The 23237-nt window shown below is 45.8% G+C and overlaps 1 protein-coding gene across 6 annotated transcripts in view; it reads left to right on the top strand.

Moving 5' to 3' along the window:
* The first annotated feature begins 18194 nt into the window (after positions 1-18194).
* Positions 18195-23237, top strand: part of FN1 (fibronectin 1) — an 88285-nt gene continuing 83242 nt past the window's right edge. For all 6 annotated transcript variants that reach the window (XM_054970967.1, XM_054970962.1, XM_054970963.1 and 3 more), the window contains exons 1-4: positions 18195-18339; positions 19483-19611; positions 21477-21614; positions 22925-23056. In XM_054970967.1, the coding sequence (XP_054826942.1) occupies positions 18228-18339; positions 19483-19611; positions 21477-21614; positions 22925-23056 (511 nt within the window). In that variant the 5' untranslated portion in view covers positions 18195-18227. The remainder of the gene's footprint in view (positions 18340-19482; positions 19612-21476; positions 21615-22924; positions 23057-23237) is intronic.

The following is a 23237-nucleotide window of genomic DNA, read 5'->3' on the forward strand; positions in this document are numbered from 1 at the left end:
AAGAAAAACAAACAGAAGGGTCAAAGGGCCATGGAATGCAGGAAGTACACGGTGAGATGTAATTCAGCAAAAGTTCCAAGTCAGCGTTCCTCAGCCAAAGAACTACTGTGTAAAACTGCTAAACTGGGATTAATTAATACGTTTCACAACTGTCCCCTCCTTGGGTCGAACAAGGATTTAGGATTTTAATCTCCTGATGAGCCTCAACTATCTTAATCAAACCCAGGAGGACTCCTTATCCATTACAAGTGTCGACTTGCTTAGCATAACTAGCGAGCGGTCTCTACATTTTTCTTAATTAATTTATTTGTCTTTCAATATGTACATTTCAATATGCACTTCTTACATTTCATGGACCTTGCCCGTGCTATTTTTTCCTACTTCCTACATAAAATGAATGCATAGTGAGGGTCCATTCATGACATCTTAAGACGTGGGCTGTAGTTCACAAAGGTTTGCTGGAATAAAATTTTATTAGCCTTCAAGGTGCTACAAGACATCTGTTTATTTTTGTATGGAAATATGTCCAACAGATGCTCATAGAAATACAGATGGCTGTTTTCTTCAGCATGGACGTAGAACTGAGGAACCAAAGTACAGTGCCATTGGGAAGAGTAAATTCTTCATAATTTGGGCTGAATCTTGGAATCAGAAAATTATCTGTTCTAAGCCAGAAGGAGATGAAGATATATTGGAATACAAGAATCGAATGCAGTGTTCTAAAATTTTGGAAACAAAAATGCAAGCAAGACCATTTGTCTAAACATAAGCAACCATGTAAGCAAGAACTGTTTGCCCGCCCGCCCGCCCACCCATCCATCTAGTACTGCTCCGACGGCTATTGCCTTAAGCAGAAATTAAAATGGGAAGAACCTTACTTGGTATCATGTCTCTGATGTTTAATTATTGCCCCTATATATTTTGCCACAGAAAGGGTAATGGAGTCATCTATATCCGATAAGAACGTCACCTGGGTTCTCATGCTAGGTAGTTCTACATTTTCAAGCAGGGAGAAGATCAAGCTAGCCCTCAGCTTATCAAATATGGGACACTCCATAATCCTATGTTCAGTGGTTTCAGTTTTATCATCTTGGCATCTGCATGTTCTGTTGGCATATGGGAGTTTCTTGTATCTATGGTTGTTCAACACACGATCAGTACAATCTTTAAGCAGCTATGAATATGTTGCTTAAGGCATTGAGATTTCCTTCTCAGAACTATAAAATAATTATGTACAATATGCTACTGTACATAAAAACACTCTCTATAAAACAGCTAGATAGCGACTCTTTCCAGCACTTAGCATAGCAGGATAGCTGGTAATACAGCTAATTTTGCAGAATTCAACTACCATTTAAAGCCATTCATATCCATGTGTAGGAGATCTAAGTGGGCAGCTTTAAATCCAACAATAATGAAACATGTTGTGCAACATTCTGTGAAAAAACCAAGCATATTTAATTTAAAGCTCATCCTCAAAATTAATTAATGATTGTTTTTCCTATTCGTGTTACATTGATGGGATATTGTCTGTCATTAGATGAGGGGGTGATTTCCCTCTTCCACTGTAGATCCCCATTTTGCCCCTTACACTGTTCTTGTGGGCCCAGTGACCTTCCCTCTCCAGAAAAAAATTATGAGACGAAGTGGGCTGAGCAAGACGGGGAAGTGAAAAAGTCCCATTCCACAGCTTCTGGTCTGTGAACCAATTTTGTTGTACAAGTCTAAGTCTGTTTAAAGCAATAAATACAATAGCAAGATTCAGGTCCAGTGGCATCTTAAAGAACAACTAGATTTCCAGGGTATGAGCTTTCAAGAGTCAAAGCTCCCTTCTTCATATATCTGAATGTATCTGAAGAGGGGAGCTTTGAATCTCAAAAGCTCATAACCTGGAAGTTTCGTTGGTCTTGATGGCTACTGGACCTAAATCTTGCTCTTCTTCTGCAGACCAACACAGCTACCCACCTGAAACTAAAGAATACAATGGGTTTGTACATTTTAGTCTACAATCACCTTTTGTAAAAAAATGGGTATTTATTAGTAAAATGAGAGAGAGGCCGTTTCCGCACGGCTTACCTGAACCCGGAACACTGCACAACATGCTGAAAAAAACGCGGAAGATCGCGTTTTCTTGCGTGAGTTTTGCACAACATCGCGCAAAACTCACACGAGAAAACATGATCTTCCACAGTTTTTTCGGCATGTTATGCAGCATTCCGGGTTCAGGTAAGCCGTGCGGAAACGGCCAAAGAATATGTGAGCAGGTGCTGTATACTTTGGATAGCAATCTGGATGCTTTAGGTGAGAATCTAGGACTCTCCTATAACCTTCCTGGTCCAGCCAAAGTTTTAGGAAAGTTTTTCTCACACAAATAACTAAATCTGAATGCAATTGACTGTTCTTATAGCTCTACATAAGAAGGGAGATTCCTAAGCACAGCCTGGATGCAGACACCCATTTTACAGTCGGAAAATATGAAGGTATGTATGCAAACCTGGGGTATGGTCTAGTCCAAAGTAAAGGCTCTCAAGTCTCATTGACTCCCACAAAAGGTGTTTCAGCATGTGCCCTAGCTGTTTATATGCACTGCATTTTATCAGTCATGGCATTTCGTCCAATGTCAGCCGCAAAGAATTATTACAGGAAAACAACAGCATTTTACATGAAAATGCATTCGACAGATGGTTGTTCTTGTGCATTGTGGATGTTGATTCCAGGTTATTCAAAGGAGATTTGGAATTCAGGAAGCAGAGAGAAATTTCACAATACTTTTGGGAAGTGCTGCTACTTCCAATATGGGAATTCTTAAAGATGCTCAGCTAGACTAACCGTGAAATCCTAAGCAGAGGTACTCCATTCTAAGCCCATTGAAATCAAAGGGCTTAGACTGGAGCAACTCTACTTAGATTTTCATTGTAAATTTTGTTCATTCCAAATTTAGGGAAATGCGAGACTGGCCAGCAAATTGGTCCAGAATTCTTTTGAGATTTTCCCTGACATCCTGAGTTTGACTCATTGCTATCTTTGTCACTTCTATAAGTTGCAACCACTGTTTCATTATCAACAATACCATGTCCTACAAAAGTCAGTAGAACGAGGGATATCGTTGCTGCAAGCGACAGGGACGGAGTTTGTTCCCTGTTTTTTTTAAAAACAAAGATGGTCTTTCCATCACAGGAAACGGAGCGTGTATAGCAGCCCTACATCGTATGTTCTGAATACACAAAACAGAGAACCAAACCCCAAAGTCTAAAAACAAAAAGCTGAAAAATAATCAAGAAAAATAATCCTGGGCAGATTTGAAATTATCCTGGCTGGGCAGAGTAGCAGCTGTGAAAATGAAAATGCTGCCAAATTTTTTGTTTTTCTGCCACTGCCACTGATAGTAGCAGCTCCGATAGTTTATAGGATTCAATCAGTATTTTCCAAATTTACTTGGAGTAACGGGAAAGCTAGAATTAAGGCAAGAATTAATTCAACCGTTTTAGCAGAGAGGGGATTATTGCCTCAAGAGACTACTATCTAGTCAGCTGGTTTAAGAAACATGAGACAGGAATAATTTGGGAAACAATAATATGGAATTGAAATACTATTGAATATATGGATATGGAGAGAGAGATATAACTGAAGAAAGAGAGAGAAGAACAAAATACATATGTCTCTTATACAAAGATGGGAGAAGTGATATGAGAGGTGATATGACAGCCATCTTCAAGTATTTGAAGGGCTGTCATATAGAGGATGGAGTGGAGTTGCTCTCTGTTGCCCCAGAAGATCTGAGGTAATAAAGCATGGTTCAAATTACACGAGGAAATTATGGAATGTTCAGTGAATATTAACGTTAGGGAAAATATGTTTTAAAATGATGTGTAGGTGGTTGGTATCTAATCTAACTCAAAATAATTGCCAAAATAGGAAAGACAACTTCAGCAAAATGCTGAAGAGGTCAGAAGTTTACCTTTCTCTTTGCAGTATCCAGCACTGTGTCACATTGAAGATGTACTCAAGAAGCAGCCAAGACACCTGTAAATAAATGTGTCAGAATCCTCACCTGTGAGGAAATTTGTCAGTTTTTCTCATGTGTTGGCAATGGTAACCTTTATTGTGTATACTGCTACTCAGGGCTTTGTTTCTGGGAAAAGAGGTGGTGGAACTCAGGACCGCACAATGACATTACTTTGATCAGCTGGAACAAAAGGGGGGGAGTTTTTTAAAGTTTAAATTGCCCTCAGCGAAAATGGTCACATGGCCAGTGGCCCCTCCCCCTGATCTCCAGACAGATTGCGATCTAAACTCCCCTTTGTCTGGAGATCAGGAGCGGGACCACCAGCCATGTGATCATTTTCAAGAGGTGCCGGAACTCCGTTCTACCGCGTTCCAGCTGAAAAAAAGCCCTACTGCTACTGATATTGTCAGTGTTTTCAAGCTGGCGAAACTCACACCCAGCATGAATGTGCAGTGGAAGCTTTCTCCACTAAAAAGTGTGGGACCCTCCAAATCTTTACCCTTTGATGCCATAGTGGTCTTTGGCCAGAACTGTCCAAAATAGCTCTGTAATGGCTTTCTATTCTCCGTGGCAGAAGTAAAAAGTTCTCGTTTGTGAAACATTAAGGGCCGTGGACTTAGGTTTGCCATGCCTCTAAGAGCCAAGCTACAAGTGACGCCTGACACAGGTTGGACACTTGTCAGCTTCCCTCAAGTTTTGATGGGAAATGTAGGCAGCTTGGTGGAATGTTGGACAAGTGACAGTTGAAAAGTCCATTGGACAGCAGTCAGAGAGCGAAGCTGCGAGACCAGGATGCCTACATTTCCCACCAAAACTTGAGGGAAGCTGACAAGTGTCCAACCTGTGCCTTTTGTCACTTGTAGTTCCGCTCTTAGGCCGTTTCCACACGGCCAAAGCCTCCAGAATATTGCGCGAAACTCACGGAACATAGGCTGAATCCACATGTCCTGGCGCATCCTGGCATTGCGCTAAACTGCCAGAAGTTCGCGCTAAACTTCCGCAAGTTTAGTGTTTTTCTAGCGCGATTTCTGACTCATTGCGCCACAAGTCAGAAATTGCACTGGAAAGACACCAGGACTTTTTTTCAGCTGGAACGTGGTGGAACGGAGTTCCAGAACCTCTTGAAAATGGTCCCATGGCTGGTGGCCCCACCCCCTGTAGCAGCGCAGAGGGCAATCTAAACTCCCCTCTGTCTGGAGATCAGGGGGTGGGGCCACCAGCCACATGACCATTTTCTCTGAGGGCAACCCACTGAGTTCCACCACCTCTTTCCCCTGAAAGACACTATACTTCCAGAAGTTTAGCGAACGTTTAGTGCAACGCTGGGATGTGTGGATTCAGCAAAAGCGTCTTCCTAGTGCTATTTCCTAGCACGATCCCCTTTAATGGCATAATTTCTGACGTTATCACGCCATTAAAGGGGATCGTGCTGGGAAATCGCACTAGGAAGCCACTTCATTCCGTGAGTTTCACGCGATCTTACAGGCACGTGTGAAAACAGCCTTGTTGTTATAATGGTATATTGATAAGAAATAGTCAATTTAAAAACATTGCAAAAGCCCTAGTGACATAAGGGGTGGAGGTGGCTACGTCTGGGGTCCTAGAACAGGGAAACTGCAGGGAAAACTGCCACGTGGAAGCCCCGTTGCCGCTGCGCTGAACTGGCAGCTGCACCGACAACAGGGAAACCCCACAAGCCTGTTCCCGTGTGGAAAACAACTCAGGTTCTGAGCAATCAACAAAAGTATGATTAATTTAAAAGACTGATTACAAATAGCACAAATATTATTAAGCTTTAAATACATAAAAGCATGTGGTTACGAAATAGGTTTTAAATTGTTTTCAGGGTTGCAAATTTGCAATGATGCTCTCAAATTGTTCTATAATTGGTAATATCTTTCCTCTTGTTCAGAACAGAGCCCCAAAAAGGATATAACGTTTCTCTCCAAGAATATAAAAAGTTAAATACTATGCTGGCATGTTAACACTTTCCCCAGGCGTAGCAGGCTGTCTCTTATTATCCAAAGCTAGAGTCATGGAGGATAGATCGTTTCTGTGGCTCGATCTGTGTGCGCATGGGCCAGCCAATAAACATTTTTAAAAACCACAGGTTTTTGTTTTTGTTTTTTTAAATTAAAACCTTAACTAAGAAGAATCAAGGACAATCCTGAGATGACGGTTTATCTATGGCACAGAAGGAAAAGTAGAAATGGTTTTTCTCTTCTGGCTCTGGGAAGGAGAGTTCTTAAAAGAGACCCAGTGTGGTACAGTGGTTAGAGTGTCAGGTTCAAATCCTGCTCTGCCACAGAAGCTTGCTGGGTGACCTTGGGCCAGTCACACATTCTCAGCCTAACCTGCCTCCCAGGGTTGTTGTGAGGATAAAATGGAAGAAAAGAGAAGGATTTCTCTTCTGTTGGGGAGAAAGGTGGCATAAAAATGAAGTAAATAAATATTTGACTAGCTTGTTATTAAGAACAGCCTGAATTTCAAGTGTTTGGTGATGCTATTTGAAGAAGACACCTCCAGCTCTGCCCCCCTGCCATGTAGGAATCCCAGACCCCCGGTGGGGGTGGGGGATCCCCTGCCCCCACTCCCCAACCCACCCCATTGCTCCCCCGCCCCCATTTTCAGTGCTCCTGTGCTCCACAGCGGCTGAAAATGGGCCCAATCCATGGCAGAACAGGCCCATTTTGAGGTGCTGCGGAGCGCAGGAGCACTCCTGCACTCTGCAGTGCCTCAAAAACAGGACCAATCTGCGCTGAAATGGGCCCATTTTGAGGCGCTGTGGAGTGCAGGAGTGCTCCTGCGCTCTGCAGCGCCTCAAAACGGGCCCAATCTGTGGCAGAATGGGCCCATTTTCAGGTGCTGTGGAGCGCAGAAGCGCTCCTGCACTCCACAGTGCCTCAAAAATGGACCTGTTTCAGCTCGGATCAGGCCCATTTTGAGCCCCTGAGGAGCCTGGACATGCTCCCAGGGGCTGCATGATGACATCACTTCTGAAGTGACATGATTGTGCCTGTGGGGGGGGGCGCACATGCACTTTGCGCATGCGCACCCACTCTCCACCAAGATAAGTGCCAGGCCCCTATCCCCCTGCCCCCCGGAGGTTGAGGGGGCCTGGCAACCCTACTGCCATGCCAACATGCCGAGCCTGAGATGAAGACATTCTGTTTCAAATTCTATAAAACACTCTGAACCTATGAGATAGGGCAGTTATCCCTCTGTATAAACAAAAGGGGAAGGAATGAGAATAAGTTGTCATTTAGGCTACCCCCAGAGATGATGGTACACAATCAGATAAAGATGAAGTATTTGGCTGTCCGTAACTGGAATGCAGCGGCTTCAAGCTGCCCAAGCAGTAGAGCGGCAGATCCAACAGAAACAGACAATACCCCTGCTATGTTCTACGTGAACAGGCAGTTGTGGTGGTGGTGGTGGTAATGCTTCTCTGGCACTTTAGACTACCAAGAGTGGGAATAGTATATAGCTCACAAGGCCTGCATCAGACATGTTACTTGCACATCCATCCATCACATTTCAGGCCTTTCAAACCACATTACAGGTTAGTGGCATGCCTCTCCTGCTTATGAATGGTCACTGGCCCAGGGTCAGCTCAGGCCACCTTTCCTCAACTTGGGAACTCCAGATGCGGACCTGTTTGTATCCAAACACAACCAAGAATATCCTCAGTTTTGTGATCTGGGCACCAAACAAACACAGTATCTGGGGGATGCATTTCAACCTGCTTGGACAGAGAGGCTTTTTGATGTTTTTCCACCTCTCCCCCTTGGATACGGGACTGGGCGAGGTGAGAGTAGACAGGATGTCAGCTATATTGGTGGCCCCATTCTGGCCCCATTGCTTATGAGTATGTCCTGTGGGGTGTCTGCCGCAAGTTTCCTCTTCCTTGCCTGACCTCCTCTCCCAGAGTCCACAGCTGCTCCATAACACCCTATCTCTGAATCACAGTGTGGAGGATTCGGCCTTAATGCTCTCTGTTGCTGTCAGAAATGTTAATTTTCACTGCCAGGAAGCCCTTGATAGTGATGTTGTATGAGGCCACATGGCAAAGAGACAAATTAGATTCTAGTGGGACCTTAAAGATCAACAAGATTTTCAGGGTATAAGCTTTTGAGAGTCAAAGCTTCCTTCGTCAGAAGTTTCCCATCATCAGAAGTTTCAACACAATTGAGATCTCAATGGATTGAGTCCCAGGTTGCTTGTTCATTTCAGGTGCAGGCACACTCCACCAGGTCTCGGGCTATGCCAGCAGCTTTTCACGCTGGGCTTCCTATCAACATCATATGTAGAGCAGCCGATTGGTTCTCGCCTCCTGTCCTTGCCACATGCTATGCAATCACTGTTGATTCAGCAAAGGAGACAGAAACCTGTATTATGGTCCTTTTTCCATAGAGAGCTTCACACCTGCCATCCTACAGGAACGTTTAGCTCGCATTCTCCCATGTGGGACTTCACAGTGACCACAACAATGGAAATAGGCTTGCACTTGTCTGTAATTGATGTTCATCAAATGGTCACCTGTGCAGTCCCACATCCCTCCCTCCTATGAGCTCTCTCCATCTAATTTGGCTGTTTTTTCATAAGATTTAACTCTCTGATGGTGGCAGAGAAGAACTGAGGAAATGTTCACCCCCTCCCCCTTCACACTGGGAAAAGAGCGGGAAACTTCAGTGCAAGGGGATGGGGGAGCCCTCTTAGTGCTTTTAAGGGCTCTAGAAATTTCCCCTGCAGCAGGCCTACACAAGCATAGCACCCACAGGTGATTGCACAGTCGAACACTTCAGGAACACCAGATATAGGTAAGTGCAACCAAGTTTCTCCATCCCCCCTGCCCCACTTAGGCAAGTTGCTGTAATGCAGTGGAGCTTGTGACCTGGAGACCTTTCTTCTCCTCTTTCAGAAGCATAGCTGTGCCCCCCCATACCCTGCAGTCCCCTCCTGGGAGGAACAGCATGCTGAAGGCAGCTGAGGTTAGGAACGAGCAGGATGTGGGAATTAAGTGTGGTTTGCCACACACCAATCGAACAGAGACACAGCTGTAGGGCAATCCACACAGTTCTGGAGCAGCATGAGGAAAACTCATCACACATGGGGTAGCCAGCTCCCTCGATCTAGTAAGACTTCTACTTTGTCAGGCCACAGGGAGGGACAAGCCAAACAGACCCAATCACAGCCTACCCACGAGAGGGACAACTGTGTCGGCCAAACCACTGATGAGCAGCTTGTCTTGGTTCAGCAGCGGGGCTGGAACAAGAGAGCAGTGAGAGCCACCCTGGTCACTGTCACCACTGGTCATGCCATAGGTCCGGCAAATGGTTGGCCCTCTACTGTGAATGCACTCCCTTCCTGCCCCCCCCCACCCTTTTGGATGGCTGCCTGCACAAAGACCAAAGAGAGAGCAGAACAGTGGAGAGTCACTCACAGCAACAGTCCAGAAATATCCAGCCACTACAGGTTCCGATTTCCCCAGTGACACTGTGGTATAAAAACCATGTCTTTATTTTCAAAATGCATACACTGTTTTTCCACAAAAGATACACACAAGTGACACATTTATTTTTTTTATTATTTTTGTAACCAAAGAATGATTCAACAGCAATTGCAAGCAGTTTAAGAGAATCAGCAGTAAAGAGATCATCACAAAAATCTGGCTTTGGAGTGAGTCAATAACTTTTTCCGTCAAAACTCTTTCCTTCCGAGGAAGGTACTCTGAGATGGCCATAAAGTGCTAGAAGGGATGAATGGGGAAGAATTAAATAGAAGAAATAAAAGAGCAAGTTCATCCCCGAAGTGTAGGAAGACAGAGGGTCTCTAAGGGATAACTGAGAAGAGGGAGTTCACCCTGGCTCAGTTTACCCCAAATTGTCTGGAATTGATGCTTGTAGCTCAATCAATGGAACAACTTGTGCTCATAATCACCCACACATTTAATCCCAAGTCAATAAGACTGCCCAGCGTGAGTAAGAGTGCAGAATTTACCCTACTATGTGTGAGTTTTATGGGCGGACAATTCTCTTGGGCAAGGCAAATCGGGAGAACATCCTAAGTATGCCTGGGATGGTTTTTCAAATAAACAAGGAAGGATGAAGAGAACATATTCAAGAGTGTGTCTGGTCATTTACGTTAAACATTACCAGTAGGAAAGATTCAGGTGGTTGCTACATTGGTTTTTGGTCTAATGGGGGATTAAGATTGATCATGTTCAGATCCCAGAAGAAAGCCGAAGCAGACACCATAAACTTCCTGAAACAAGCAGGAGAAAAAAAAATCTGAAGTCTACCAGAGCACAACAGACTTCAGTTTGCAGCTTTGGTGCGGTGTAATGATTAATGCGAGAGAGGCCTTGGGGATGTGCCGCCAGAACAAGAGCATCAGCTACTGCCTTGACTGAGCCGCATGGAAATAACAAGATAACTGTGACTGTCTCAGTAACGTTAGTCATATTGTATGTGGCTCATTTTATATTATCAGTAAAATAACGCACATGATAAAGCACAGATGGCGGAGTTTAAGATAATTTTTTTAAAAATGCAATGTAAGAATCAGAAGATGATTAACAAACTCATTAACACTCTTTCACTATATAAGAATTTTCCAATTCTGGCCACATTCTGGTCAATTTTTTTATGCATAGGATAGGCCAAGAGGCAATGCCATACTGCTGCTGGAAAATCACTTCACTGCTGCTACTGCTATCAAGAAGGTCAGGTTGCCAATCTCCAGGAGGGGCACGAAGATCCCTCAGAATTACAGCTGATCTCCGGAAGACAGGAATTAGTTCCTCTGGAGAAAATGGCTGCTTTCCAGGGGCGCTGTATGGCATTATGCCCCACTGAGTTTTGTCCTCTCCCCTGGCTCCACCCTCAAAATCTTCAGAAATTTCCCAGCTTGGAGTTGGCAACTCTACAAGAAGGTGAAAAGCTCGCCTCCACTCCTGATGTGGAAGAGGCATGCCTCAGCCCTAACAGGCCAAGGGAGGTGAATGCGGTCGGTGGACTCACTCAGGTGAAGATGATCAAACGATGGCCCTTGTAGCGGCCCACTATAAAGATGGACCTGAGTGAATAATTATTATTGTAACAATAACAATAATGTGTACATATATGCCATTCTTCTGTATAGATTGATGTCCCACTCAGAGCAATGAACAAAGTCAGTGTTATTATTATCCCCACAATACAGCTGGGGCCCTGGGGCTGAGAGGAGTGGCTTATCCAAGGTCTCCTGCTGAGCTCATGGAAGCAGAGGGATTCAAACCAGCAGAGGAGATTCCCCATTGGGGTGTGTGTTGCTGGAGGACCAATCAGTTGACCAACTGGGTGGTTGCATTCTGACCAGGAGAGGGAACACAACCCCTAATGAGGTGGGTGCCAACAAATCCCCATGCCAGGAGAGGCTGGTGCCTACCAAAGCACTCCTGAGCAGATAGCCTCTTCCATTGTGTAATTAACTGATGTTCTTGTAGGATTCTCCATGGTACTACTCTACCCGGTACAGGGGGCCCCTGAAGCCCCCAGAGAGAGGAAGCAGCCCAAACACCTCCTGTGAGGCCACTATGGGTATAAGGTATGGGGTCATTCCTCACGGCTATATTTAGGGCTGTAAGGCAGGAAGTCTCATTGAGATAACCTCAAAATGTCCTAAAACATGGCATAGATTATACGGCATAAAGAACCAGCATAGGGTAGTGGTTAGAGTGTCAGACTATGGTTACATACTCTCACCCTATCCTACCTCACAGGGTTGTTGTGGAGATAAAATATAGGTGAGGAGAATTATGTAAGCTGCCTTGGGTCACCATTGGAAAGAAAAGCGTGGCATTCATTCATTCATTCATTCATTCATTCATTCATTCATTCATTCAATTTATAGCCCACCCTCTCTGCAAGCAGGCTCAGGGTGGGTTACAACCACGTCAAATATACAAAAATGAGGTATAAATTTACATTAAAACAACAATGTACAATATAAATAAAGCAAATAAAAGATAAATAGGTTATTCATCAAACCTGGAGATTCTACTTACCCCCTGGAAGTCCGTGCATAGCTATGGCTATCTGTTTGGCTTTAGAGCAGGCAAACTGTGCCATTCATTGAGGAACGATTTGATAATCCTGCCAAAAAATATGGTTGCTTTTCTTATTGGGTCCACATCTTATATGCGAGTATTTGTAGGTGTTTGAGTACCACTACCTCAACAGAAGTACCTAAGAAGGCTATGCTCAGTCAAGAAATTCCAACTAGGACAGGTTGAAAAAATATATTCCAATGTCAGTCAACAACAGCATCTAGCTGCTGTTGCTGTATTTGGAATGGCTCTTTCAGGTGCATCTCTGGAAGTGATGGTTCACCCCATTAAGGAGAGTTGTCATTCCTATTACTTGCCACTGTCTGGCACTATGCTCTAGAGAGGCTCTCTAGTGGCTAGTCTAGCCTTCCACTCCTTCTGATGGTTAATACACAGGAGACTGGATGTGGCTAATCTGGATTTCATATATGGCAGGCGTCTTGGAGGAGACCATCCCCTGTTCTTTATCTGTCATGCTTACCTCTGGAGCACAGACCAAGAATGAGGGCCAAGCTAGAAGTGACGAGTTACACTTGAATGGCAAGTGAACAGACTCACATGTATTCCTCCCTGTTCACTTGCACTCCACTTACACTCCACTCGATCACATAATGATCACATAATGATCAAGTGGAGTGCAAGTGGAGCGCAACAGGGAGGAATACATGTGAGTCTGTTCATTTGCCATTCAAGTGTAACTCGTCACTTCTAGCTTGGCCCTCAGAGTCTCTCTACACATTACTAAGTACCAAGGGACACTCAAGTACAGGATTGTATGTGTAGTCCTCAATGCACATGCAGGGTGTTCTTGCTCTGCGCACGTGAATGCTGCTTTCATGGGCGCTCCCCTCGTGTGACTACGGGCCAAGCTAGAAGTGACGAATTACACTTGAATGGCAAGTGAACAGACTCACGTGTATTCCTCTCTGTTCACTTGCACTCCACTTGCACTCCACTTGATCATTATGTGATCATTGTGTGATCATGATATGATCAAGTGGAGTGCAAGTAGAGTGCAAGTGAACATGGAGGAATACATGTGAGTCTGTTCACTTGCCATTCAAGTGTAATTCTTCACTTCTAGCTTGGCCCTACATCTGCAAGTCATTCCAGAGGGCAGAGCATCAATTCAGCTCTGTTTTCACTGGGAGAACTAGTACTATAAGATCCTTTGACTTGCCAATCTGCATTTCGTTAAGGTGTGAGAAGCTGTCAAGTTCTGCATTTCAACAATATACGTGGGGGAAACTGGGATGCTTTTAGCAGTTGAGGAGGAACTCATGTAGAACCCGTGAATGTGTTTGGAGAAAATGGAAGTGTGGCTGGGAGAGCAAGTGCATGGAAAGTTGGAGGGGGGACATGTGAAATGAGGTTTATTTGAGCATCCCTCGGTACATAGTAACATAGTAACATCTCCCAGGAAGCAACACTCAGCAATTCTCTTATTGTAGCAGAGTCCAGACCTTGATCGCTAGGAAGGAATTATGGGAGTCCACCTGTGAAGTATTCAGAGAGACCTGTGCTTCAAAGATCTCAGGGCCTGAGAGGGACTCCTCTGAAATAGGGTTGCCAACCTCCAGGTGAGACCTGGTGATCTGGAATTACAATTGATCTCCAGACGACAGAGATTAGTTCCCCAGGAGAAAATGGCTGCTTTTGAGCATGGACTAATATGGCATTATACCCTGCTGAGCTTGCTCTCTTCCTCTACTACCACCCTGCCTAAGCTCCACCCTGAAATCTTCAGGAATTTCTCAACCCAGAGCTGGCAACCCTGATCTGAAGAGTCTGGCTCAGAAGAACTGAGGTGGACCAGGACAACTCCCATCCATTCTACCTAGAATGGGGAAGAGGAGAGGATGTTGGGTAAACTTTGCACTTAGGTTAGGTAAGATAGCCACGAGCACTGATGGCTTTAGAAAGAGGTTGGACCTATTCATGGAGGAGAAGTCTATTAATGGCTACTAGCTATTGGCTACTAAAGGAAACTTCCATAGCCAGAGGCAGCAGAACTTTGAACACCAGTGCTAGGAGGAAGCATTGAAGACAGCCTTGGCCTCTACACCCTTGGCTGGCTCTTCAGGTCAACTGGTTGACCACTATATGAAACAGAATGCAGGACTAGATGGTCCACTGGTTTGATCCAGCGCAACTCTTCTAACATTAATTGAAGTACCGATAGAAACTAAACAAAGAAGGCTGAACTACAGTGTCTGGTTTTATGAAAGGGAAACACAACCCCAAAAGGTATTTCATATTGTCTTCTGGGTTCCTTAGCAGATATGGTACCTCTTGAAAAATAGGGCTCACAGTCACAGGTCTTTCAAGATCCACCAGCTGAATGTTCTTTAAGATTCAGGAATGTAATGATTTGATCATTTTTCTGCATGCATACTTTTAGACTTCTTGAAAACAGAAATGAAAATTGGTGTTTCCAAATACAGTTTGCTGGAAAAGCTCTTAATCTACACATGTAGAAATGAATCAGGCAATTTTGTATTAGAAATCTCTCTGGCAAAGTGGGACATAAAAAGAGATCCAGAAGCCCACAAAGTTCTGCAGCTAAACAGAAAAGAGCAAGGGTCTACTAGCACCTATAAGACTAACAAAAATTGTGGTAGAGTATCAGCTTTTGTGAGCCACGGCTCACTTCTTCAGATACTCAGGAAAGCTCATACCTTACCACACATTTTGTCAGTCTTATAGGTACTAATGGACTCCAGCTCTCTTTTACTGCCACAGACGAACACGGCTACCCATCTTGCAGCTAAATACTCCATGAAATCTTTACCTTCAAATTTTAAAATTATTTCTTCATCCACTTCTGTTATTTTAAAAAAAGGCTTGAGAACACACTTCTTCTCTGAATCTTATAGATTCATCCTCTGCTTGGCAATAACGTGCTGATAAAAATGAACTCCCCCAACTGTTGTACTTCCTTTTTGGGAAATTCATAGCTTTTGAACCTCCTCAGCAACTGAGGTTCATATAACGTCTCCTGGAGCTGATATACTCACTTAGTCATCATAAACTCACTGGGATGGTTCAGGACAAAAAATGGTCACTAAAGTTTCAGTTCTGTATTTATAAAGTAAGAATAAAATTGACCCAAGGTTTTAACTGAGGCAATGCAGAAGGCATGTGAATTGCACACCACACTACGAATGTTACATAAATCAATGCTTCTTACTCTTTTTTATCAAGAAAGCCCGAACAATGCATCACAAATGTTTCTCGTGCTTTTTCGGGACTTTTAAAAAACCGAGACAGTGGAATTTCGGGGTTGGTCTGCTATCGAGATGTTATTTAGCATGGGAATGCAAATAACAGAGATGGATACTGTACGAGAGATGGATTTATTGAGCCTTTATTGAGTTGCAAAATACAAAATCCAGTCATTCTGTGTAACAAAAAGGTATTTTACATATTTCACTGATATTTTACAAATTTAAAAAGATTTCTATGCTGCCTTTCCACCAAAACAGGGAGCAAATGTCAATACATCTGAACATTAAAATAGCATTTAAAATTATAAAATAATTCAATAAAAACAAACACATGAACACACAACACCGAAACCGACAAGAGGATCAATAGGTTTTGGAGGGTATGCCAAACAAAACAATGCTAGAGGGGCACAGACAAATCTCCCTGGGGATGGAGTTTGAAAAAGTTGGTGCCACAACTGAGAAAACCCTTTCTCAGGTTGCCACCCATCTAGCCTCAGATTCATATGGGAGAAGGTGGTCCCTTAGGTATGCTAACCCCAAGCCACACGGGGTTTTAGAGGTCAATACCAGCACCTTGAATTGGGAGCTAGAGTAGAAGGCACAAGACTGGAGTGATGTAGTCCCTACGACCCAGTCCAGTCAACATTCTGACCACAGCATCTTGTACTATATTTAATTCCATTAAGAACACTGCAGCAAGGACTTCCATTAGGTCACTGAAATTGTGATGATGGTATTTTTGCTAGTTGTTTTGCCAAATTATCACTGGTATTCAAGACAATTCATACAGAGATGAAGGGGCAGTATTTGGTTCATCAGTATGCATCTAAACCAGACAAATTAGCTCAAAAGATTACGAATGTTGACGGCCATGTGGGTTCCCTCTTTCACTGTATATAGGGCTGCCAGATTGTTTAACAAAAAATACTGGACACAGCCCCTCCCTGGAACTCACTGTAGAACAGTTTGTGTGAGTGCTCCTAGCAGAGCATGATGATGTCACTTCCGGAAGTGATGTCATCGAGCCAGGCCCCACAAGCTCCTGCTCCTGGGTCTATAAGTAGAGGGGCTGTGTAGCCGGTGGTCGGTGGTGGAGAGCCAGCCTGGCCAGCCCAGCCCTCCCAGGGGCACACTCCTTGACAGGGAGTGGAGAGGCAGGGGTGCTGTGGGCCTGGATCACAAGCAGTGCCAGCCCCAGGGCTAAGTCCTGCTTGTTCTTTGGGCGGCAGCAAGGGGTTCAGCTTCCTGTGTGCTGTGCTGTTCCCTCCCCTTCCTGGCCAGCCTAACCCTCCCAGGAGTGCCCCTTGACAGAGAACAGAGAGGTGGGGGAGCTGTGGGCCTGGCCCGTGAGCAGCGTTGCCCCTTGGGCCAAGTCCTGCCTCTTCTGTGGCCAGCTTCCTGCATGCCACATCTCTCCCTCCCCTTTTCCTCCCTCCCCTCCAGGTGTCTGGTTTTTTGAAATGAACCCATTTCCCCCAGACAGTCCAACAAAATACCCAACTGTCTGACTGAAAACCAGACACCTGGCAACCCTAAGTGTGTGTGACCTTTATTCATGCCTTTTACTCCTGTTTATTCTTAAAACTATTAGAAGGACCTCAAATGCATGGCCCATCCTCATATAATTCATATACTTAACTGATCAGAACGATTTATTTGAGACTAAAAAAGGGGAACATAAATATGGTTCCAACAGTGTGATGAGTAATAATCCAATTACCCCTGACAATATTTTGAGTTAAAATATATGCTCCCAGTTTGTTCCCAAAGGACAAAGTTCAACGTTCCACAAAAGAAGGGTCTGGAAACCACTTTCCCAGGTGTATGGCCATTAATGCACATAGTCTTGTGGATTTTCAGTCAGCGAGGACTGCACCCTGAGTGAATTTTCTTCGATCGAAGGCTTGTTTTGTTCACCTCAGAGAAAGGTGACTTGCTAGCAGAATGTCATACTAGGCTCCTCACTCTGCCACGGAAGCTGACTGGATGGCCTTGGGCTAGTCACACACTCTGAGCCTAACCTACCTCACAGGGTTGTAGTGAGGATAAGATGGAGAGAAGGATGGAAGCCACTTTGAGTCTCCATTGGGGAGAAAGGCAGAGTATAAATAAAGTAAAAATAAAAAATAAAGAAAATACATATTCTTAAAGCCCCTTGGACTTTAGTGCTTTCTCTTAGGATAAACATTGCCTGAGCCATTTACATTTGATTAATATTAACACAAACACCTCAGGGAACAAAAAAGGTGTTCTGGACGATGGCACGTATACTTGTTCCAAAATCTTCATTTGGAAAAAAACCCACACACCCAACTTCAAATGTCTACAAAAATCCCCTTCTATTGCGTTGCCAACGGGACTGGAGAAAAATATCTTGTCCAGTTAATAGAGGGCTTAATATGTGGAAACGGGCAGCTGAAGATCTCCACGGTATGAAGACACATAACATCCCTCAGTAACTAGTACCCAATTGAGTCTCTGTTGAAGGCACAGGAATTTTTTTCCTCGGAGGAGTATGACTCGACCCCACTTTCTACACATATTCACAGGAGAGTGTGAAAAGGTGGCGGCGCGGGACCCAATCCGGCCCAATCCAGCGGGCTCCCAAGCCCTCCGGAGCCTTCCTCGGGAGCGGGTGGGGCGGTCTCCTTGCGAGTCAGGCAGCGCCGCCGCGCTCGGCAGGCTCGCGCCCCTCGGCCCCGCCGCTTGGCGCGCAGCCAGGCGGCCGGGGGAGGTCCGGCTGGGTCGGCCCGCCGCGCCACTCCTCTGCCCCCCGCGCGGCGGGCCAATCAGCAGCCGCGGCCGGGAGAGCCCGCCGGGGAGCCCCATAAAGGTGGCGCGCAGGCGGGCGGGCGGAGCGCAGCGCCAGAGCCCGGGCGAGACGAGCGGCAGGCAGGCAGGGATGCTGTGCGCGATGCGGCCGCTGGTGCTGATCCTCTGCTTGGGCGCCGGCGCCTGGGCCACGCCGGACCCCCAGCAAGCGCGGCTCGCTGGGCCGGGCGGCCAGAGCAAGAGTGAGTGAGGGCGGGCGGGAAGGAGGCACCCCCTGGCCGCGGACAGGCCCTGCCGGCCGGCCGCCCACCCAGCCTCCGGCTAAATGCTGCCGGTCGTCTTGCAATGCAATCCTCACTCCAGTTTAAGCCCGCGCGTTCCAGTGTGTTTAGACTGGAGTAACTCTGTTTAGGATTGCACCGGGGTAGGGGGGAGGATCGTGAGTTCGGGCGCTTCAGCAGGTTCGATCCAAGAGCGTGTCCGGAGCTGGGTGGGCCGGGCGGTCAGGTCCGAGCCCTGAGGGGTCCGATGGCTCTTGTTCGCCTCTGGAGCCCGCAAGGAGGATCCCAAAAGCGGCTCCTTCTTGTTTGGGGAGTTCGTTCTGGGAGACGAACAGCGCAGCCCTCCGGTCTAAACGCGTTGATTTCAAGGGGCTTCGACTGGAGGAACTCTGCTGGGGATTGCCCTGGAAGCCCCCCTGCCTCCCCTTCCCTTGGGCTGGCGGAGGAAAAAAACGCAATGGCGAATGGAAACATGTGGAGACGTTTGCTGGAGCAAAAACTCCAGATGGGAAGCAAAGGCGAGGGGAGGGGAAACTCGCTGTTGGGGGATCCTTTCCTGGGGCCTCGCCTGTTCTCTGGGGAAGAGACGTGGCCAAACTGAAGTGGAAGAAGAAAAAGCTTCCATTGGGTTGCCAGCCTCCAGGGGGGTGGCTGGAGATCTCCCGGAATTACAGCTGATTTCCAGGCAACAGTGATCAGTTCCCCTGGAGAAAGTGGCTCCTTTGGAGGATGGATTCTGTAGTGTTATCTTCTACCCTCCTCAGGCTCTACCACCAAATCTCCAGGAATTTCCCAACCCAGAGCTGGCAACCTAACCGGGGGGGAGGGAGGGGGGGAAACTGTAAGTAACAGGCAGAGTTTTATCTGGACCATCTGTTGGGAAGCCTCCAGTAATTTGGGGGTTGAGAGGCAGATCCGACTGTTTTGAATTCATGCCCAGTCCAGATTTTCCTGCACCTAAAGCGTGCAGGCTAAGGAATGCACGAGTCTGGAGCTCATGTATATTCCATACATACCAAAGAAGCGGACCTCACCCGTTCCCTGCAGTCCCCCCCCCTCCATTTGTGGTGAATACCGTGATTCAAGACCCTCTTTCTCTCCCAGCTGGCTGCTATGACAATGGGCAGCACTACCAAATAAACCAGCAGTGGGAGCGCATTTACCTGGGGAACACTCTTGTCTGTACCTGCTACGGGGGAAGCAGAGGTTTCAACTGCGAAAGCAAGCCAGAACGTAAGTTGAGGACTTGGGGGGGGGGAGGGCAACGCTGGGAGTGGCTTCCAAGGAAAAAGATGGAGATGGGTGGACCTCTTCCTTGAAATAGGGCACATCCCCTTAGCCGTCTTCTCCATATTTCTGGTTCTATTGAACAGCTGTTCTTTGGTTCCTATAATTTTTGTCCTCCCTAAACCCACTTTTCCGTCCTAATTATGGCTTGCCTTCTGGCTTTTCCTGTCTGTCGTTTGTGTTCTGCACGCCTTTTAGTGCCACGGTTGTCAGTGCCTTTGGAGAAGTCTATTTTTGTACTCGCGTGTGTGTCTGCAGGAGAACCTGCCTGGGCTACAGAAGATTTTGGAGTGGCCTCTGTACAAAACGGAGGTGTTTTTTGTACTTAATCATTCCTTCAAGTGAACTCCATGAGTACCTTGGAATATACCACACTGCCCTTTTCCAAGGCTGTTTTTTCTCCCAGTCTTTCCCTGTTCCCTGGAATCCAATTTTAATTCCATTTTCTTTGCGTACTGTGCTGAATAAATGTAAAAATTGGTAGATAAGTATTTCCCCTAGAAATCCTAATGTTGAAGTGGATTTGGACCCATGGTCAAATTCTCCATTTTGCTACTGGTTCGCAAAAGTTCTACCTTTGCTTTGAACGAACTGACAGACTTAAACGGCATTGGGGAGGGGAGCTAGCTAGAAGAACAGCTGTGAACTCTAGGTTCACAGGCAGTAGAACTCTGCATCCCAGTTGCCAGAGGTGGTGTGTCTGAGCGCCAAGCTACAAGTGACGAATGACGCAGGTTGGACACTTGTCAGCTTCCCTCAAGTTTTGATGGGAAACGTAGGCATCCTAGTCTTGCATCTTGGCTCTCCAACTGCTGTCCAACGGACTTTTCTACTGTCACTTGTCCAACATTCCACCAAGCTGCCTACATTTCCCATCAAAACTTGAGGGAAGCTGACAAGTGCACAACCTGTGTCAGGCGTCACTTGTAGCTTGGCTCTCAGGCAAACAATTCTCTTGACATCATGCACTGCTTTTGCGATTTCCTGAAGTATTTGATTGACTGGCCGCTGTTGGAAATGACCGTTGTCCTCCTGTGTGTTTTTTCTATTTGTTTGTGAGTCCTCCGTACTTTGGTTCCACATAGAATATGCAGAAGGGGGCTGGCAGAAATCTGGAAATGAGGGAAGGTGCGCCACGGTGGCAGAATCGTAACAGGTCTGCTTATTTTGGAGAAAAGAATTAGAGGGAGGGGAATCTGAGAACTGTTTTCAGAAAGACAGTGATCAAGAAGAGGAAGGCTGTCTGCCGGTGCCTCTGAGCTGTGGAAGCAAACTGCAGCCCAACTGTGATGTTTCTAAAGCTGCCTCCCCCCTCAAGTCCTGCAGAATTTGACAGCTTTTTAATTGCATTTGAGTGGTACAGGCCATGGATAGGAACTGTTGCCAAATATCAAGGAAATGAGGCAGAACAGATCACATATTTTAATTCAGTAAGAATATCTGAGGCTAAAGATCTGGTTGATGATTTCAGCTCTGTGTGAGAACTTCCACATCTTCACCTGTAGAGCTCCTGGCCCTGTCAGCTCTTCCCCTGGCCTTCTCAATTCTATACCCTCTCCTTGGCCTCTTCAGGCCTTTGGCTCCTGCTTTCATAGGGCCACAGTACTTCCTCCTTGTAACTGCCTTGCTCTTGAGATCTGAACAGCCAACCTGGCAGCCAAAGACCCTTTGACCTGCCCCACTGTAACATCTCAGGTGGTCACCACCACAGGCCTCGTGGCCATCACGGCTTCTCCAAAATAGCTGAGGGGAGTTTTGAATCTGAAACCGGCATGTTCCGCTATAGTGATAGGCGCTTTCTTTCCACTCAGCGGAAGAAACCTGCTATGACAAATACACTGGAACATCATACCGAGTAGGAGAAACCTATGAGCGACCCAAGGACTCTATGATCTGGGATTGTACGTGCATCGGAGCTGGCCGCGGAAGAATCAGCTGCACCATTGCAAGTATGTCTGGGAGATGAGATAGGTGCACTTGTGATTTACTCCCCAGGTAGCCACTGCAGTAAAAAAAGTCAGTGGTTTCCCATTGCTGAATGGTGGCAGCTACCGTGAATTCTTTAGGCCTGCAAGGAATTTGAACTGTGCATGTTATTTATTTCATTTATAACCTGCCTTTCTTGCTGAAACTCGAGTGGATTACAACATACCAAAAACAACTGGCTCAGCCTTTTTTTTGTTTTGTTACGCTTGATGTTCGCTTTGTGATCCTTCCTGCCCAGTGTTTTAATTTCTGTTTTTATGTCTTTGTATGTATTTTAGCTCTGCTTTTAATTGTTGTTAATGATGTGGGCTTAGGAGGGGAGTTTAATGGTTTCAAAATATGTTGTTATTATGACTGTTTAAACTTAATGTGTTAGTCGCCATGGGGGTGCTTGGTGGAGGGGTAGAAATGTGGAATATAAATTTTGTAAAACAAAAAAAGATTGTAAAACAAATAAATAAGACAGTGCAATAGGATTAAGATGACAGAGCTGGAAAACAAACCAAAATCAGTCTAATACTATTACCAGTCTAATACTAATGCCATGATACAGAAAGGCGTACCAGATTAATTGGCATTTGGATAGGATGTGTGCGAAAGACATTTTGAATGTTACAAGCAGGGCTTTTTTTCAGCTGGAATGGGGTGGAATGGAGTTCTGGAACCTCTTGAAAATGGTCACATGGCTGGTGGTCCCACCCCCTGATCTCCAGACAGAGGGGAGTTATTGGCTGTCCCTGTCTGGAGATCAGGGGGCGGGGCCACCAGCCATGTGACTATTTTCTCTGAGGGCAACCCACTGAGTTCTACCACCTCTTTTCCCAGAAAAAAAGCCCTGGTTACAAGCAAATGTCAGTAGACATATCTTTACTGAGTTGTAAGTGAAACTTACTGGAATCGTTTGTGGTGTTTCCTTGGCCTCAGAATAGGAGCTGTTATGACTCCAGATGCTCACATTCCATATACAGCCCAAGCCAGGGAAGATGTCCTCCACTTCTTTGCCTGGTGGTTGGCAGGAAGAGTTCCCCCCGCCCTTTCCTGTCCTTTCCTAGAGTCTCAGGAAGATCTCAAGCTTGGCAAGAGGCCCTGTAGCTCTCTGGGGTGCATTACTTTGTTTGCATAAGGCCTCTGGCTCAGTCCCAGTTGGAAAGCTATTGGACAACCAAGCTGCAGAGTGTCCTGCTGAAATCTTAGAGAATTCCTAGCCCTTTGGGATAGGTGGATGGATCCGTGGCCTTGGTCTAAGGCAGCTTTATCTCTTCAATTTTCACAGATCGCTGTCATGAAGGGGGCCATTCCTACAAGATTGGTGATACCTGGCGCAGGCCCCACGAGACGGGTGGCTACATGCTAGAATGTGTGTGCCTTGGCAATGGGAAGGGTGAATGGACGTGCAAACCTCTTGGTAGGTATCCATCTTGCGGTATGTCTTTGCAAGATGTTTAGCGGGCTGCTTAGACCTAATCAGTGGTGCTCTTTCCAATAATGGCTTGGCCTAGATGGGAGCTTTTGTATTCTTTGTGGCAAATGGTTATTGGCTGTCCCTGTTATTTCACATACGGCTTTTTAAAAGGGTGCTGCTTGGA

This window comes from Eublepharis macularius, chromosome 2 (genome assembly GCF_028583425.1).
Source record: "Eublepharis macularius isolate TG4126 chromosome 2, MPM_Emac_v1.0, whole genome shotgun sequence".
Taxonomy (NCBI): domain Eukaryota; kingdom Metazoa; phylum Chordata; class Lepidosauria; order Squamata; family Eublepharidae; genus Eublepharis; species Eublepharis macularius.